At 35.4% G+C, this 18,632-nt stretch overlaps 1 protein-coding gene across 17 annotated transcripts in view; it reads right to left on the reverse strand.

Moving 5' to 3' along the window:
- PICALM (phosphatidylinositol binding clathrin assembly protein) overlaps nucleotides 1-18,632 on the reverse strand; it is a 97,873-nt gene that overhangs the window by 40,254 nt on the left and 38,987 nt on the right. For all 17 annotated transcript variants that reach the window (XM_058663696.1, XM_058663697.1, XM_058663699.1 and 14 more), the window contains 8 exons: nucleotides 17,261-17,354; nucleotides 14,376-14,487; nucleotides 12,494-12,600; nucleotides 10,348-10,389; nucleotides 5,460-5,545; nucleotides 3,286-3,409; nucleotides 2,890-3,026; nucleotides 529-632 (listed from right to left, as the gene is read on the reverse strand). In XM_058663696.1, coding sequence (XP_058519679.1) covers nucleotides 529-632; nucleotides 2,890-3,026; nucleotides 3,286-3,409; nucleotides 5,460-5,545; nucleotides 10,348-10,389; nucleotides 12,494-12,600; nucleotides 14,376-14,487; nucleotides 17,261-17,354 — 806 coding nt within the window. The remainder of the gene's footprint in view (nucleotides 1-528; nucleotides 633-2,889; nucleotides 3,027-3,285; nucleotides 3,410-5,459; nucleotides 5,546-10,347; nucleotides 10,390-12,493; nucleotides 12,601-14,375; nucleotides 14,488-17,260; nucleotides 17,355-18,632) is intronic.

Raw genomic sequence — 18,632 nt, forward strand, 5'->3', positions numbered from 1 at the left:
GGTTATTCAAGGGAAGCAAACGTTTGTGTTGGTAATTGGGGAAATTGCTTGAATACCAAAATCTTACATGTCTAAAATAAATCAATTTTAAAACACAAGTAGCACTGTTTGTCCTAACTATTCCAAAATGTATTTTTTACTAGAATCTTTTAACAGACTTACAAATGAGTATACACTTAGTTTTTCCCTTCAACGTAATTTTCTTCTCTTATACCAAAATATAATTAGCCACCTTGTACCTTCTGGTTAGACAATAAAATTTCAACATTAAAACCATAATTTTACATTAATACATACACCTGTTACTTCCTCTTATGTTCAGTTTTATCTTCTCAACCTCATTTCAACTTGCTTAACTAAAAGGAAAATTTCAAAATTATAGTAAATGAAAATGTCTTCAAGGGATCAAGTTACTGCCATTTTAATTCCTCAAGCTCTCACATATCAAAAACTATATCAATAAGTGAAGTATCACTTAATGACAAGGGATTTCCATACACACCTGAAACAGAATTCATTAATGCTTACCTCCCCATGTACTGGCTACCTGAGAAGCAGTTGACATAGGATGTATAGATGGGTGAAACGTTGGCTGTTGCAAATCAAGCAAGTCATTTGGCAGCTTGGATGTGCTAGGAAGGCATTTTGGAAAGATTTTTTATTTACTACGTAAACTCTGTTACATTAGCCACTCACTTCCAAAATAAAAACATTAGAAAGGTAAGTGTAAAAAAGCCCCAATTGTTAAAAAAAAAAAAAGCAAAACTTTGAAAACCTGAACACCTGTAGTTGAACGCCACTGTATCAACACATATGTACTAAGAGTTAGGAAGCAATTGAGAATTCATGCAGCAGGCTGTTCAGTTAGTGAAACTCATACTGAACTTTCACAGGAATCAATAGATGGGAAAAAGATATTTTAATATCAATGAACAGAATAACAAGCAACAATAAAATCAAGACCACTCCCCATACACACAATTCTCCATGGAACATTTCCCATGTTCTAAGTACTGTGCTAAACAGCTACACTAGTAATGATGGGGACCATATGGGTGCAGGTTCATGTCCTGGGTGCTCCACTTCCCTTGCAGCTCCCTGCTTGTGGCCAGGGAAAGCAGCGTAGGATGGCCCAAAGCCTTGGGAACCTGCACCCACATGGGAGATCTGGAAAGAAGCTCCGGGCTCCTGATCAGCTCAGCTCCAGCCAGTGCAGCCACTTGGGAAGTGAACCAGCAGACTGAAGGTTTTTCTTTCTGTCTCTCCTTTTCTTTAAATCTGACTTTCCAAGAAAAATAAATCTTTAAAAAGACAGAAACAAAAAAATCTCCCCATTTGATTCTATTGCTCGAGAATGAAAATCACTGTCCGAACCATACATTATCTCATTTACAAAAAGGAAAATTATATCCATTTTATTTGAAAGGCAGAGAGACACTGAAATCTTAGATCTACACAGAGCACTACTCAAATTGTCACAACAGCCAGACTAGAAAAAGCCAAAAGCAAGCGTCTCCCACATGGATAGCAGGGACCCAAGTACCTGTCTACCAGCTGCTGCCTCCCTAAGTGGGCAACAGCAGGAAGCTGAATCTGAAGTAGATTAGGAACTGAACCTGGCAATCCAATATGGGCTGTAAGAGTCCCAAATGGAATCTTAACTACTGTGCAAAATACCTTTATTTTCTTTTTCTTTTTTCCAACTGTATTTATTTGAGATACAAACAGAAAGACAGTAAATTCCATTTGTTGATTCACTCCTGCAAAAGCTGAGGCTGGACCAAAGCTGAAGCAGAACAATACTAGGTCTCCAGCAGGTGGCAGAAGATGGAAGTCAGGAACTGGGAATTAGAATGCAACCCAAGAATTTCAATGTGGGATATGGTTGTCTTAACCACTATGCTAAATGTCAGCTCCAACAGAAAGATTTTCTCTAACATTAGAAAATAACACACTCAGAAATCATGTTAGAATCTGGCTTCTAAATTACTTTAAGCTATTCTGAGGTAAAAGAATAGATTTTGGGAAAAGTCAATTTTCTACTTTTCTTGAACATACATTTCATTGTAAAGGAGCTTACATTAGACAATGACATTAAAGTTGGTTGAGGTGTGGAGCGATGCTATGGTGTAGTACACTAAGCCTCTGCTTATGGAACTGGAATCTCACATGGGTGCTGGCTCGAGTCCCAGCTGCTCTACTTCTGATCCAGCTCCTTGCCTACAGCCTGGCAAAGCAGTAAAAAATGGCTCAAGTTCTTGAGCCCATGGTTCTACAGGGGAGACTCAAACAAGTTCCTGGCTTCTGGCTTCTGGTTTCAGACTGCCTCAGCTCCAGCTAATGGTGACCATTTTAGGAGTGAACCAGTGGACAGAGGATTTCTCTTACTCTTCTTCTGTAAATCTGCCTTTCAAATAAAAATGAAATAAATATTTTTTTTAAAAAGTTGGTCTGATAGGCACTGCTTTCAAGAAATCTGGAAATTATTACAGTGCATTATAGAGTTTAACATCTAGCAACAGATATGAGACATGTAATATCCAATTAAATAACATTTCAGAAGAGACACATAGCATAGCATACTCATTTATAGTCTCAAATACTAGATACTTTATAAATGTATTTAGTCATAAAATTTTCACACAATGAAAATATTCCCCAGAGACAGTCACTATATTCCAACTACTATAAATTACTAATTTAGTCTTCTTCTAATTCCTGAATATTCAGAATTTAAACTTTTACACTCATATACTAATACACCACTATTGCTTTAGTTTGAATCTACAATTTCAAAATCCTAATCAAAGTAAACCTGAAGTTTGAGAATTTTCTGTTACAAATCTTTGAACCTAAATATTCAAAGATATTTTTAACCTGCCCTCCTACCTGTTAGAAGAACTAGGGGTAGAAAATATGTCAATGGCTGGTGCAGTCATTATCCCCCCTGCTGAGGTGGACACAGGGGACGCTGCAGTTGTTAAAGAGGTATGAGGTTTCTTTGCAAGTTCTTTTAGGCGCTGTTCCTATGGAGAAAAAGAACTAACATAAGGAAACGAAAAACAAAGCAACTTTGTACAGTCTCTTAAAAAATGCTTTCTAGTTTTTTTTGGATCACATACTCTGTGTTTCAGTCACAGCTGTTCCACGTCAGGATGAAAAATGAGACTGAGTTTTTGTTCATGAATTAGCTATCTGTTAAATACTTTGAGTTTGTATATGGAACCCTTTATCTTATGAACATCTGTATCAGCTTTGCAAAATAAAACAAACGCACATATTTACCTTTAAAGCTTTTAAACGAGCCTGTTCTTCCTCTAACGCTGCCTGTTTTTCCCTTTCATCCACTTTGGTCAAAGATAAACCAGTGCTTGCCAGGGAAGAGACCGCATTGGAGAGTGTGGTTGCCCTAGAATAATCGGACAGAGAAAATCTGGATTTTCAGTAAACACTGCACATTACAAACATAAAATGGTCTTGCAACCTTGTGTGGATAGGTACTGCAATTATGAATTTATGCTCTCAAAATCAATACTTCAGATGATAAATTCTAACAAATGATACACAGGGTTATAACAACTAGAACATTTTTTTATTTAAAAAGAGTGAATGTTTTTGTTAAGAGTATGTATTAGACTTCCAAAGGACTGCCAACAAAGTGGGAGGACATTTCCTTTCCTAAACCGCTTGAATGAAGGCCAATCCAATTGGGAAAGAGCTCATACTGTCCCAGGAAAACCCTAATGGAACAAAATAATGAGTTTTTTCACAGGGTAAGATCCTCTAATACTCTACAATCTAGGTTTTCACAGTGCTACTAAAAGAACATCAAAGAATGAGTACCAGTAGTACATAATGCAAGTCTGGATACGATGCCCCTGTAACAACACAAAGATGTCAGCCCCAGAGAATTTCAGATTTCTTAAAAATATTTTTTGAGTCACCAATCTACCTGGTACCTTCCTGTTTTGAGCCCTTCTGCTGACTTAGAAATTCCTTTCAAATGTCATTAAAAATATATATCTTCTCACAAGGGAAAATTCACAGCAAACCATCTCCTTTCATCAACAACTTCTCCACAAAAACACCTGCCTCTAAATTCTAGGATAGATAAAAATATGTTAAAGAATTCTAAAACCCAAAGATCTACCATGATAACTATTGATTTTGCTTTTATCAAACATCAATGTCTTCTTTGGAGTTTAAAAAAAAATTTTTATAGTTTTTTACAAAACAGTTTTATAGGACAGTCATTCATCCCTCCCCGTCCTTTCCTCCCTCTCATGTTATCACAATAGTGTAGTACCTTTGTACAAATTACAATCTGAACTTTAAGACATTTAAAAGTATCATGATGCAGTATGTACAAGAGTATCATGTTTTAGAAATTAGCATGTTTTCATTTAAAACACTTTAAGTGGCAAAAATGACCATGTACTTTTATGCAAAATCAATTATTATTAAAAGTGAACCAACAAAAACATTCAACTCATAAAATAAAAATTGAAATTCAAACATATTCAACAAATTTCATGCTATATATCTGAGGTGAATCTGTGTAATTCAACTTCATGACCATTTTTTTTCCAAAATCAGGGTCTTACAATTCTGCAGTACTTCTACATACCTACTAGAAAATTCAAAGTGTAAACTCCAGAATAAAAATAACCACTAAAATCTAATAGCTTTTTCCTGCAGCAATTACTTAAACCTTATTAAAAGTAAGAAATACTCTAAACAATTAAGAAAGGTCTAAAATGAAGCAGAGCAAAATTCTTATTCTATGAAGACATTTGAAAAAGTTTACCCAAAAATGCAATTAATAAACAAGTCTATTTTGGTATAAAAATTTTTTATACTTACATTATCAACAGACTTAGAGGTACCCTTAATTCCAATTTATGCATGTCCATTTTGCACACATTTAAGAGGAAAGACTATATAAGAAAAGAGAACTATTCATCTAACACAAAACCATGTTACACATAAGATGGGTATCATGATTTATGCTTTTTTCAGTTTCCTAAGTCTTAAGTAGGAAATTAGCTGAAATCTTAACAAAAGGTTAATCCCATGACCAGGCACTACAGAAAAATTATGAAATCTGATCTCAGATACTCCAGGATGAATCTTGGTGTTACAACTGTATACTGTATTTCACAGTGATAGCATGAACTTTAATCCAATTAACACAAAAATTATAATCATACAAATAAGCACATTATGATGTTTCAGAGAAACCTTTATAAACCAAAGAGGTCGTTGCTTTCATGTTAACAGATGCTAACATTATTTAGAGGGTCAGAAACTATCCCCAGAATTCACATGTATTAACCCATTGATCCTGACAGCAATTTTGTGGGGTTGATTACTATAAACAAAACAAACTACAAATAAAGATAAGGAAAAATGAAATGCTTAAAAATAGTTTCTGCTCTTTGCCCTTATGAAGAATGTACCTGCTAGCAGCTGTAGAATCTTTTATTTTCTTTCCTTCCAAGGAAGCTAAATGCTGTTCCAAAGCATCAAGAAGACTGCTGGGGGCCTGAAATGTACAAACATTAAGAATGTCATGACAATCAATGTACTGGCCAGCATAATTCAGCACAATCTAACAAATGAGACCAACAATAATAGCTGAGTTTCTCATGCACTAATTAACAGAATTTTAGTAATTTTTTTAAAGATTGATTTATTTTTATTGGAAAGGCAGATATACACAGAGGAGGAGAGACAGAGAAGATCTTCCATCTGATGGTTCACTCCTCAATAATAACAAATTTATTATTATTACATTAAATTGACTAGCTGGAGCTATTAATACATTATCAAAACACAAAAAATACAGAAACTCAAGACTATGTTCATCTGAAATTCACTACTTCAAAATACCCAAGCATTACTTTTGAATGACACTGAAGCCTAGCATCAGGTGAAATGCAAATTATAATCCTGATGAAATACACCAGTTCACTCACCAGAATGACTACATTTAAACAGGCTAGAAACATTACCTAATGTTGCTAATATTAACACATAAGAGATGCAAACTCTGTCCACAGAGAAAAATTAATCAAGGAAAAAAAATACAAATAACCCCAAAGACTTGCAAAATGGGCAGAGGAAAAAAGTAGTAAATTAACATAATGGAATGCTGCTTCAGGATTAATAAACAGATTACTGATCTGTTCAGTAACATGGACAGATCCTGAAACATGATGAGCAGAAGCAGTCAGATATTAAGTGTAGGCTCATATGATATACACAAATTTTAGTTTTCTTCCAACTCAGAACTCTCACAGTCCTCGTTATTTCCCAAGCAAGTAGAGTAACATTGAGGCTTTTCAGGCCTACAGGCAGGCCTCCAAGAGCAAAGTCTCTCTCGGATCCCCCTCTGCCCCTTTTTGTGCTGTTCCTTTTTCCTCCCCAAGACAAGCTGATCTCTCTTCTCAAGGTGGATCATACAAACTAAGAATAATCTCCCACTTGTCTATCTTGAAAATTGGTCATAAAGGAATTCTCAAACTTTTCTGTCCAGCCGATCTTAAGATCTTTTCCTTCAAAAGGGATCCTGTCCCACAACCAGGAGTAAGAAACCCTAGAGAGTCCAAAAAGCTGAACAACAAGCCTTGCAAAGTTTCCCCACTCACCATACAAACATAATGATTATATCTCATATCTCCTTTTCGATCATGGAAGTCCACTACCCACATGGCTTGTCCTATGCATCTCTTAATCTGAGTCTTTTCTAATAAACCTGTGAACTGACTTCCGTGAGTGACTCAAGTTAATTAATCAAACATAAGGAGGGAGTTGTGGGAACCTGAGTTTACAACCAGTTAATCATAAGCACAGTGTAAAACATCTTGTGGCTTACAATTGACATCCGCAGGAGGGCAGTATTAGGGATTGGAGTGTCAATCTGTGGGATCTAAAACTATATCCCAATACATAGTTTCAGAACTGAATAGAATCAGGGAATCCTTACATATTAATTACTGCAAAATGGGTTGCTTACTTGGCATGTGCACAGAAATTCTGACCAGGTGTTAGAAGTGATCTGCATTGTGAGTATAGCAGGAAAACTGAGCTTTTCAGTGTCATTCCACTATATGTACAATTAGCTTGGTTCCATTAATATTACATTCATTAAATGATAAAATTACACTATCAGGTAGCTCTCGTCTGAACTGTTTGGGATCAAAAGTCTCTCAGATCTTTTACTATTTGCACATGCATAATATAGTATCTTGGGAATGAGATCCAGTCAAATATGAAGTACACCTGTGATTCAAACATGATTACCCTATATATAATTTTATACAATATTTTTGTTAGGCCTGTGCTTTGACTGCAGCCTGTCATGTGAGATCAAGTGTGTCATTTTCCACTGACAGCACCATGTTACCACTCAAAAAATTTTAGATTTTGGGACATTTCAGAATTAGCAATGCTGAATTTATGTTAAAGAGATTGTGGTAACGGCCCTGATCTTGTCTTGAACAGTGTTCTGGTACCCCTTGAATGTTTAAATGGCTTTTTCTTAAACTCTGTGACATATCCAAATCTCAATATAAAGAAAAGTTATTTTCAAAAGGAAAATCTGTCAGTGTCCAGGAAAAAAGCTGTTCACTAACTCTAAGTAGAGCAAATACATCAATGGCATTCACTTAATTCCAAATAATTATTGCCTGGCATCCAGTTTCTGGCTTACATAATCTAAAAGCACAGATGGCAACATCAACAATTTTAACTTTGAAAACTTCTTTTACCCAGCATTTCCCCTAAACAGTAAATACTAAAACTTAACACAAGGGAGATGCAGTAAAACATCATTTAAGACCAAGTATTTGTAAAACTGATGTGTATGTTGAATCGTGACTTTTCCTTATCCCAAGTAAAATGTAGGCACAGTACTGTCAAGAATTTTATTTTGATGATAGGAATGTTATAGTAGAGGTAACATTCATTAAAAGGCTCTTCTCAGAGGAATCAACGTGCTAGGTATTGTATGTAATTACTGAACCTTAGAAGCAAACATTACTAACATGTCCATTTTCAAACAAGTAAACACAGTGAAAATTAATTTATTCAAGATCATGTATGTGACACATAGCAGAAGCCAAAAAGAGGTTCTAAGCTATGTCTGACTTTAGAGACTACCTAATGCAATTACTACTGAATCCTAGATTAAAGCTACAGTCATTCAAATTACAGTTCCTTTTTTTTGAAGAGTGTAAATTATGTCTTAATAAAACTACCAGAAGTAATGACAAACTAGTCATTTTTTAATAAATCATTTCTCAGATTCCTGTTAGACACATCTGGCTCTTCTCCAAAAGTCAATTCCACATTATGAAATGTAACGAAAATTTAATGTTAATTGGGCAATTTATAACAAAAGAAAAATAACCTAAAATTTCTACTTTTGCATTACACCACTATTTTCTAACTATAGCTTTGTTTACTTCACTTTCGAAAATTTTCTGAATAACCAGAAGAATGCCTAGAAAATTCCTCTGCTTGGAGAGCACTAATAAAGAGTAGTTAGAGATGAGATCAGACAACCCTGCTCAATTTAATACAATGAATATTATAGCATACATGAAGACAATATGTAACTTTACATATTGCCCGAAGCTGATGATTTTTAAACAAAATACAGGGGAGGCTGGAATGACAATGGACTGACAGTAGGGGAATCCAAAAGCTGTTCATCACTTTATACTGTGCACTGCTCACGTAATGACTCATCTCATATTTAGCCGAGAATATTCTACTAAATCTTAATGAAATCAATTTATCTCACGTGGACACAAGCAGGAGTGCTTTATACACTTATTTTCTCTAACTAGATCTAGTGTATATCATTAGCTTTGCAACAGGGATATGTCTTAAAAGTAAGTACAGAGAAACCCAGTAACAGCTGTTGAGATATTATTTAAAAAGATGCACCAAAATAAAACAAGTAAGAGGAGATGCCACTTGTTAAGGAAGAGAGTTGATATACATGGTATAAGGATGGTTCTTTGGTGGAAGGTATTTTGTCTGTTTCTTTACAGTCAGTTTAAAAGCGCTGTGAACAAAGTAAAAAAAAATCTACAGTATGAATGTGTCTTTCACAAAACTTTTTTTTTTTCAGTTGAGATTCTTTCATTGCAAGCATATACCAAGCATAGAGTCCAGCATCTCATTGCCCAGACAAATTCAACGGCTTGTTGGGGAGACCATCTCTGGTCTGAAGGTAGAGCCGGCAGAGCACCATCCCTTATCAATTAAAAGCCCCAACATAACATCAGCAACAATTTTCAAAGTCATGGAATTAACTGACGTAGTATTGAGCAACCAACATGTAAAAAAAAAATGCAAGTTCTTTACCACATACTGTGACTCCTTCGCCAACACTTCAACTTTGGTTTATACATGACCGGATTCTATACACCTTAAAATGGCCATAGGCTACCACTCAGCTGTTTCATGTCTATTTTCATTATAGTATTACATTTTACATATACTGTTTTTCATATTGACATCATGTCATCTTAAATTAAGGCAAACATGTGGTATCTAACCTTTTGCGATTGGCTCATTTCCCTTAGCATAATGGTTTCCAGCTGAGCCCATTTGGCCACAAAGAACTGCATTTTGTTGTTTTTAATAGCTGAGTAGTATTCCATGGAGTAGATGAACCATAGCTTTCTTACACAAAACTTTTTAAAATGACGATTGTAAACACACAATCGCAGATAACATCAGTTAATGTTTTAAAGGTTTTTACATCATATAATTTCCCAAGCTATCATATAAAGTATATACTGCATTATTTCCATTTTATAGATGAGAAAACTAAAGTATAGAGTAATTTCCCCTAAAGTCACATGACCAACTAATGGTACAACCATGATTCAGTCTCACTCCAAAGCCTGTTCCTCTGACCCCTATTATGTCTTGAGGTTTATCCTATTTAATGCTCTATTACCTGAGTCAAACAGCCAAAGCAGAAAGTTTAAATAACCCATTCTGGTAAGTAACAGGAAAAATAATCTCTCTGTAAAATCTAAGTTCATTTCCAAAGGTTTCTTCTTTCTTCCTTAATGATGACAAGGGGAAACAAGAGATGAAAGGTAACAAAGAAAGTAATAGTATAGTGTGTTCGGCTATCATAAGAATAATTTTGTGTGATTATAATGCTAGAATGATATTTAGCAGTGTATCAAAATACTAAAATCTGTCAAGAAAAATTACACTGATCTCCTTGTCAGCAAGGAATGCATATTACTGATCTTAGTACTCCCCACAGCAAACACAGAGAACAGACAATGATTGATATTTTAAGAGGACATTTACCTGTGAAAGGTCTGGTATATCACCTCTGTCAATTCCAACTTGCTGTAAGAAAAAACAGCATTGCATTTAACATGTAAAATTATCATGAAAATGATTTATAAATTACATCTAACACAAATGACATCTATAGTTAATGTTAACATGTCAGATTCACTTTAAAAAATCAAAAAATCAGTTCTAACGGCTTTGATATTTTTTGATGGCTCTAGAAGTTCTGACAGGAGGGGAACTTGAGGTAGAAATTCAAACATCTTTTAAGTTACCATTCTCATGTCTTCTGAACATCTTTATAGTCTATTTTGACACAATCTGAAAAAAAATCCAGTTATGTGTCAGACATAAAAACACTATAGCAAAACTATAAAGTGAACAATTTCCTTGAACAAGTTCCTTGAGGCACAAAAAGTTCAACAAATGACATTAACTTTGTCTTCCTAAAATATCTTTACCCTGCATATTACTACAGGTTGAAAAGTTATGTTGACTCAGGAAGATATTTCATACAAACATAAAATGATATTTAACATAACTGTCTCCACAACACAACCCCAACAACTTTGATGCTTTTTAGGCAATTTCCAGGTGATCCACTGCCTGGGATACAAGTTCCATACTACAGTGTATCAGTTTGAGTCCTCACTATGCGTTTGATTCTAATTCTGATTCCAGCTTCATGTGTTAATTTAAACCTTGGGAGGTAGCACAGCACAACTGAAGTAGTTATGTTCCTGCCACAAGCAGGATCAGGCTCTCAGTTCACTGGTCCTGCCTTAGCTGCTATGGAAAATTGGGAAGTGAACCAGATGAAAGCCATTAGTTGAGTGGGTGTGGGGTTGTGGCTTGGTGTCTGCCCGCCTAACTTTCAAACATAAACAATGCCTCTGGTTTCAGCATGGCAGTGAACCTAAAGAAATGGAGGGGGGAAAAAGCCTCTAATTTCTCTTTGAACAATTTTTAAATCCAAAAAAACTCAATAGGTTTTACAAAAACAGCACATTAACAAGGCTATTTCCTTCAAATGTCTCATCCTATTTTTTGCTACAGAATAAAATCTCATTAAAGCAGTCGAATCTAAAATCACTACCATGCTAGTTCTAAAGTAACTACACTGATAGCAGCTGAACAAATTATTCTAGAAAAATTTCTCTACAGTGAAAGGTATACAATGGATAAAGAGAAAACAAAACAAAAAACTCTTAAGTTCTTGCCTCTGCGCTACAAAGATAATGCCTATAAGAAATATAATTGCCTTCTGAGAGTTTCAGAAAACTACTTTTTAGCTTGTAAAAGTAGATTACCTTCTAGTCTACATTCACAGCTTCCTTAATAATAATACAGAGCCTGGCGTGGTAGTGTAAAGGCCAAGTTCTCGCCTTGCACGCGCAGGGATCCCATATGGACGCCAGTTCTAATCCCTGCAGCACTGCTCCCCATCCAGCTCCCTGCTTGTGGCCTGGGACAGCAGTTGAGGATGGCCCAAATTTTGGGACCCTGCACCAGTGTGGCAGACCCGGAAAAGGCTCCTGGTTTCAGATTGGTGCAGCTCCAGTCGTTGAAGCAACTTGGGGAGTGAATCTTCAGATTGAAAAACTTCCTTTCTCTTTCCTCCTCTCTATTTATCTGACTTTCCAATAAAAATAAATTAAATATTTTTTTAAAAATGATAATGCACAGTACAGCACTTTTGTAGAACCAAATCACTTTCAATTTGTACCTACAGTTAGCATATCTCACCGAAGTGAAAGGACTTACACTGACACTATTTTCTACCAAATTTAACAGAATAAACCTTCTAAAATACAAGTCTATTTCTAACTATAAAAATCACCAGCACCATAAAATGACATCCACCTAATTTTATAAGTACACACTTTTAAAATACATTCTTTCAATGCTCAACACTGAATTAAATACACAATATATATTTCATTAAGTATATTCACATAACACAAATTCATTACCATATATTAACAATGGAATATTGAAGACAGAGCTTCAAAATGTGTGCGGAAAATTTGTATAAACCTTTAATACCATTTCACCAGGAACTTTCTGAAGCCCTTTCTTAGAATTTGCTTTCATTTAAACTACGAATAATTTCTTCAGAATTCATGCTCACACACATAGTTACTTATAGATACTTTACCTCTGCAACTTTGAGAAACTCTGAGATTCTTGTCATTCTAGTCAGGAACTTCTTATAGATATCAAGACCTTCTTTGCACTGGTTCTTTTTCATATCAAAATATTTTTCTGTTAAAAGTAAATGGTAAAACAGTCTAGTTTACCCATAAAAAATAAAATGGCCACTAATGAGAATAAATAACAACTAGAGAGAGATCATATAGGTCTCTCAAAGAATTTACACACAGCCTGCCAAAAAGTACCAGTTACAAAATCTTATGTCACTACTATGATACTGAAAATCAAAAAATTTTTTACTAGTTTGTTCAACACTTCTTCCCTCATAATTACTTAAATGTGTATTTTCATGTAAACACACAAAATTTACTCCATTTAAATGACATCAACGTCTATTTCCAAGTATTTTTACCAGCATCACATAAAGGACTCAAGCTTCACAAGACACAAATGTCACATAAAAAAATAAAAAAACAAACAAAACAAAACAAAACAGTAAAGGGCTGCTATTTAAAATAAAAAGAAACTTAAAAAAACACTCATCAAATGGTAGAAACAGTGCCTTCTGGAGCTTTACAGAAGCATTTTTCAATTGTAAAAAGTAAATAAATAAGCTCAATTCCCCTATCCACTTGAATTAAAGTATTCCTGAATAAATACACACTCTTACAGTTTATGAGAGACCAGTGAACAAACACACTGAAGTGAACGCATTTGACATTTGATACTTTATTCTTCAATGTACTTCACAGTCTATTTTAAATCCCATTAAAATGAGTATTCTAGGCAAGACCAATTGCATCCCACATATGCTATCTACAGAATAAAGCATCACAAATTTCTAAAATATCTCAAAAGCAAAAGGTATCATTAAAGAGTTATCCACTGGTTCATTCCCCATAATACTTGAGGTTAGGACAGGACCGTGTCTAGAGCCAGGAACTCAATCCACATCTAATGTATCTTAGGTCATACAGTATCAAGATTTTGTGCAATCAAATGATGCCTCTTTTGGATGTGCATCAGCAGAACCCTGAAATAGGGAGGGGAGTTGGAATTCAAACCCAGGCCCTCAGACACGGATTGTGGGGGATCCCAAGTAGTAACTTGACCACTAATCAAACACTTGCCTTGAAAATAATTACTGACTTTGAAACTGGGTTTACAAAAAAAATCAATTGAAAGTGCAAAATAAGATTTTTCTGGTACAAAAAAAATATCAGTATTATCCATTTTTTGTTGGGGTAAAATATATATAACATAAAATTAGCTACCTTGGGACTGGTTTGGTGGTGCTACTACCTGCAATGCTACCATCCCATATGGGCACCAGTTCAATTACAGCTGCTCCACTTCTGACCCAGCTCTCTCCTAATGTACCTGAGAAAGCAGAGAAAAACGGCCTATGTTCTTAGGACCCTGCATCCATGTTGGAAACCAGGAAGAAGCACTGGTCCCTAGCTTCAGTCTGGACAATATTCAGGCACTACAGTCATTTGGGGAGTGAACCAGAGCATGGAAGACCTTCCTCTCCATTTCTCCCTCACTCTCTGTAACCCTGCTTTCAAATAAATAAATCTTTTTTTTAAAATTAATTATTCTAACCCAAGTTATTTACAAGGGAATTTTACATTTATAAAAACTTTTATAATACATAGAAAATATATCTAAAAACATCAAGTTCTTTCAAGCTGAACATTCTGCTTCTATTTAATCACTTGGATATACATGGTCAAATATAAAACCTTTTTCTCCAAGTAAACTTGTAAAATGAATACCTGGATGTCTCAGTGAATTTTCAGACAGCTTTAGGTAATAATTCAGACAATACCATTTATCTACACAAAACAAGAAATAAAATGTTCTTAGACTACAGTAGTACATACCCAACAGGTTAATAATTCCTTCATTGTATGCTGCAAACAGTCTAATGGCATCTTTGAACAGGAGCATGAAGGCAGCATTTATTACCCCATTTGTAAGTTCATTGCTATTAACCTGGAATAAAATGGGGAATGATTTAATCATCTGACATGACGGTGGCAAAGACTCCTTCATATTAAAACCAGTAAATTCAAACCTCAGGCATTATAGAAGAAAATTTTTTCCTTAAGTACTTAACTACTACTACTTACAAAATTCTCTCTGAAATCTTGCAGAATAACAGATGGAAAGATCTGTCTTTCCTTCCCTCAGCAAAATCTCCCTTTCCAATAAAAATAAGTAAATGTTTAAACAAATAAACACTAAAATGGTAATTTCGGGGGGCCAGCACCATGGTATAAGTAGGCTAATCCTCAGCTTGCAGCACTGGCATCCCACATCTATCAAATAAAATATATTTTTAAAAAAATGTTAATAACAGATTTTTTACATATGATTAGTGAAAAAATTAATTAACAAAAATAGTCTACTACACTAGCTAGCATATAAGCAATAAATACTTGTTATTATTAAACTATGTTGTGGGGGCCATCTTTGTGGCCTAGACAGTTAAGCCATTGCCTTCAACACCAACTTCCCATGTGGGTGCCAGTTCAAGATCCAGCAGCTCTGCACTCATGTGGGAGACTGGGATAAAGCTCCTGGATCCTGGCCTTATTCTGCTAGCAGCATTCTGGGGGTGACTCAGGTGATAGAAGACTAAATTTTCTCTATGTAATTCCACCTTTCAAATAAATAAATACATCTTAAAAAAATTTGCTATAACAAAAATTAGCATTCATTTTCAAGAAAACTATAATTATACCCTGGCTTTATCTGAATGAATAAATCAAGGGATAAAGCAAATTAATTTTAGGCTATTTTTTAGATAATACAAATATCTAGTGCACAAAAACTGACTTACATTGTTGGGTATAAAAAACATAAGCACAAAGTTCAATGAAAGGGCCCGGCGGCGTGGCCTAGAGGCTAAAGTCCTCACCTTCAACGCCCCGGGATCCCATATGGGCGCCGGTTCTAATCCCGGCAGCTCCACTTCCCATCCAGCTCCCTGCTTGTGGCTGGGAAAGCAGTTGAGGACGGCCCAATGCATTGGGACCCTGCACCCGCGTGGGAGACCTGGAAGAGGTTCCAGGTTCCCGGCATCGATTGGCGCACCAGCCCGTTGTGCTCACTTGGGGAGTGAATCATCGGACGGAAGATCTTCCTCTCTGTCTCTCCTCCTCTCTGTATATCTGGCTGTAATAAAATGAATAAATCTTTAAAAAAAAAAAAAGTTCAATGAGAAACTAGAAAGAGTAAATATATTTATAAAATATCTAATAGGGTACATTTTAATGTATGGGGTATTTCAATTATAAAGCAAAAAAGGAATTTATTAAGTGAAAAATGTATATAAACTGGGAATATTAGCAACAAATTAGATGTTCTTTACATCAACCCTACAGAAACAGATTCACAAATGAACAGATACATAAACACACACTCTCTTACTGTGGTTAATATTAAAAAACCAGAAAACCTTTAACAAAACAGTCAATTTTGAATCATTCAGACATTCACAATTATTATTTCATAGAAATTCACAACACAATAAATGCAGAAACTAACATTTGGATCCTTGCTACCGCTATACCAGGAGAGGTAACTGTTGTTCTGCGAGTGCCTACGTGGATACAGGTAACATTATTCACAGGCCATAGAAATTTCAACTTAAAAATCATAATCACAGAAATTTAAGTCTTCTTTATGGTTTCCTTGTTAGGGCCAGATTAAACAATTTCTAAGTATTATATGGCCTGCAGGCCAGAAATTCCCCATCTATACTTATACAAATCAAAGCACTGATCTGTAAATATATTAATCTTGCATGTATTCTAAAACAGGACTCAGCAAATTTTAGAGGTTGTGGGTCACATGGTTTCTGGCATAGCTCATCAACTGTGCCATCATGACATGAAAGCAGCCACAGACAACATAAAAAACCAGTGGCCCTGGTGTGTTCTAAGACGTTGAAATTTGAATGTCATATAATTTTATCTGTTACAAAATACTCTACAAAAACAGTGAGCAGCAGTAGTTTGATAAACCCGCTTATGAAAATGCCTACAGGATTATTATATATTGGATGTTATATGTTCACATGTCTAGGCAAAAGAGATTTAATAGAGACCAAAGCATACCCTTTTCCTGCCCTAAACATGTTCAAACACTAATAGTGAATACAGCAAAACTCTCTTTTGACATGAAATTGTTGCATTCCCACTTTTCAACTCATATTAATTTTTAAAATAAATATCTTAAAATAGATGTCCCAGCCTTACAAAAAAAATGGCAAAATTGAAAATACAACCTTGTAATGTATTACAAATGGCATTTGCTTCAAGGAAATTTATTTAAAGAAAAATTCCAAGAACACATTATGCTTAATAGCTATATAAAAACCTATGTAATAAAGGACTGTTATACAGAATTTCCCTGTATTTCTGAATAAATCTCATGCTTTGCTGTGATTCCTACAAAGGAGATAGAAATGAAACATGAAGTTGGTAACTCATAAAGAAAATTCATATACACCTTTAAAATCTAAATTTCATTATCAAAAGAAAGATTATTTTCAAATCAATCATCGGCTTGTATATCTTCAAAGTCTAGAGGAAGAGGAAAGGCCTCTAAGAAATTAGAATAAATCTAAAACATAAAAATAGAAAATCTGGGGACATTTACACAAAATCTTTAAACAAAGAAGAAAAAAACTAGCAAGTATAAAAGCTAATCAACTGTCATGTTTTTTTAAATTCTAAACTACAAAGCATAATCAACTTACATTAAAATCAAGAAGTGCATCCATCTGATTCTGTATAATTGGTACTGTTTTAAGGAGTTTTTCTGTATTCATTGTTCTCATAACTCCATCAGCCCTGTTACCAAAAAAAGAAAAAAGCAAGAAAATTTGCTTTTGAACCCACATTTCCAACTTCCATCTGGATCCATGCTTGAAACAAAGATCAAAAGTTGCTATGAAAGATTACATATTTGAGCCATTATTGAACCTGAAGCTTTACGAATAGATTTTGTGGGAAAAAAAAAACTTTAAACAACAAGACATGTCCTATTTCAAACAACCAGTCAAAATAAAAAGTGGGAGCAGTGGGTGGAGGGAGAAAGTATCATATCAAAGTGCCAATCCTGCTGTACTTTCAATCCAACTTCCTTCTAATGCACCTGGGAAAGCAGCTGATGAAGATCCAAGTACTTGAGCCTCCCACCAGTTTGGTAGAACTGAACAGATTCAGGCTCCTAGCAGGTATTTGGTGAGTGAACCAACAGAGGAAGATCTTTGTCTCTCTCTTACATTTTCTCCCTGCTTTTCAAATAAATAAAACTTTTTAAAAATGAGTAATAAAAGGGGCTAGAGCCATGGTACAGTATGCTAAACCTCCACCTGAGGCATCAGCATCCCATAATGGTACAGTTCAATTTCCGCTACTCTACCTCTGATCTAGTTCTCTGATAATGCTCCAGCAAACGCAGTAGAAAATGGCTCAAGTGCAAGGGTCCCTGTACCCACACAGGAGACCTGGAAAAAGCTGCTGATTCTTGGATTCACACCAGCCCAGCAATGGCCACCATGGACATGGACATTTAGGGAGCAAACGAGCAGTACATATTTTTAATTTCCAGGTAGATATTTCTTAACATAGAAAAACGAAAGCAGTATCAAACTATAACTTCACAAAACTGGTACAAAAATCTCACTAGCTTTAGTAAGAGATGTTAAAGTTGTGACATAGTGTGTATGTGTGTGTGTGTGTGTGTGTGTGTAGCCAGAGAGTAAATCTGATTAAGCAAACAACTTGTAGAGTTTCTAAGTATAAAGTTGTCTGTAATACTCTCAGATTTCTTGAAGGGACATTATTCAATGTCAGTAAGCTGACTGAAACACCTTATTATAATGACCTTTATCTAACTGAAATGAAACTAGAATTCAAAACTAGATTCAGGGCCTGGCGTGCTGGCCTAGTGGCTAAAGTCCTCGCCTTCAACGCCCCGGGATCCCATATGGGCGCCGGTTCTAATCCCGGCAGTTCCACTTCCCATGCAGCTCCCTGCTTGTGGCCTGGGAAAGCAATCGAGGACGGGCCAAAGCTTTGGGACCCTGCACCCGCGTGGGAGACCCGGAAGAGGTTCCTGCTTCC

This window comes from Ochotona princeps, chromosome 4, assembly GCF_030435755.1.
Source record: "Ochotona princeps isolate mOchPri1 chromosome 4, mOchPri1.hap1, whole genome shotgun sequence".
NCBI lineage: Eukaryota > Metazoa > Chordata > Mammalia > Lagomorpha > Ochotonidae > Ochotona > Ochotona princeps.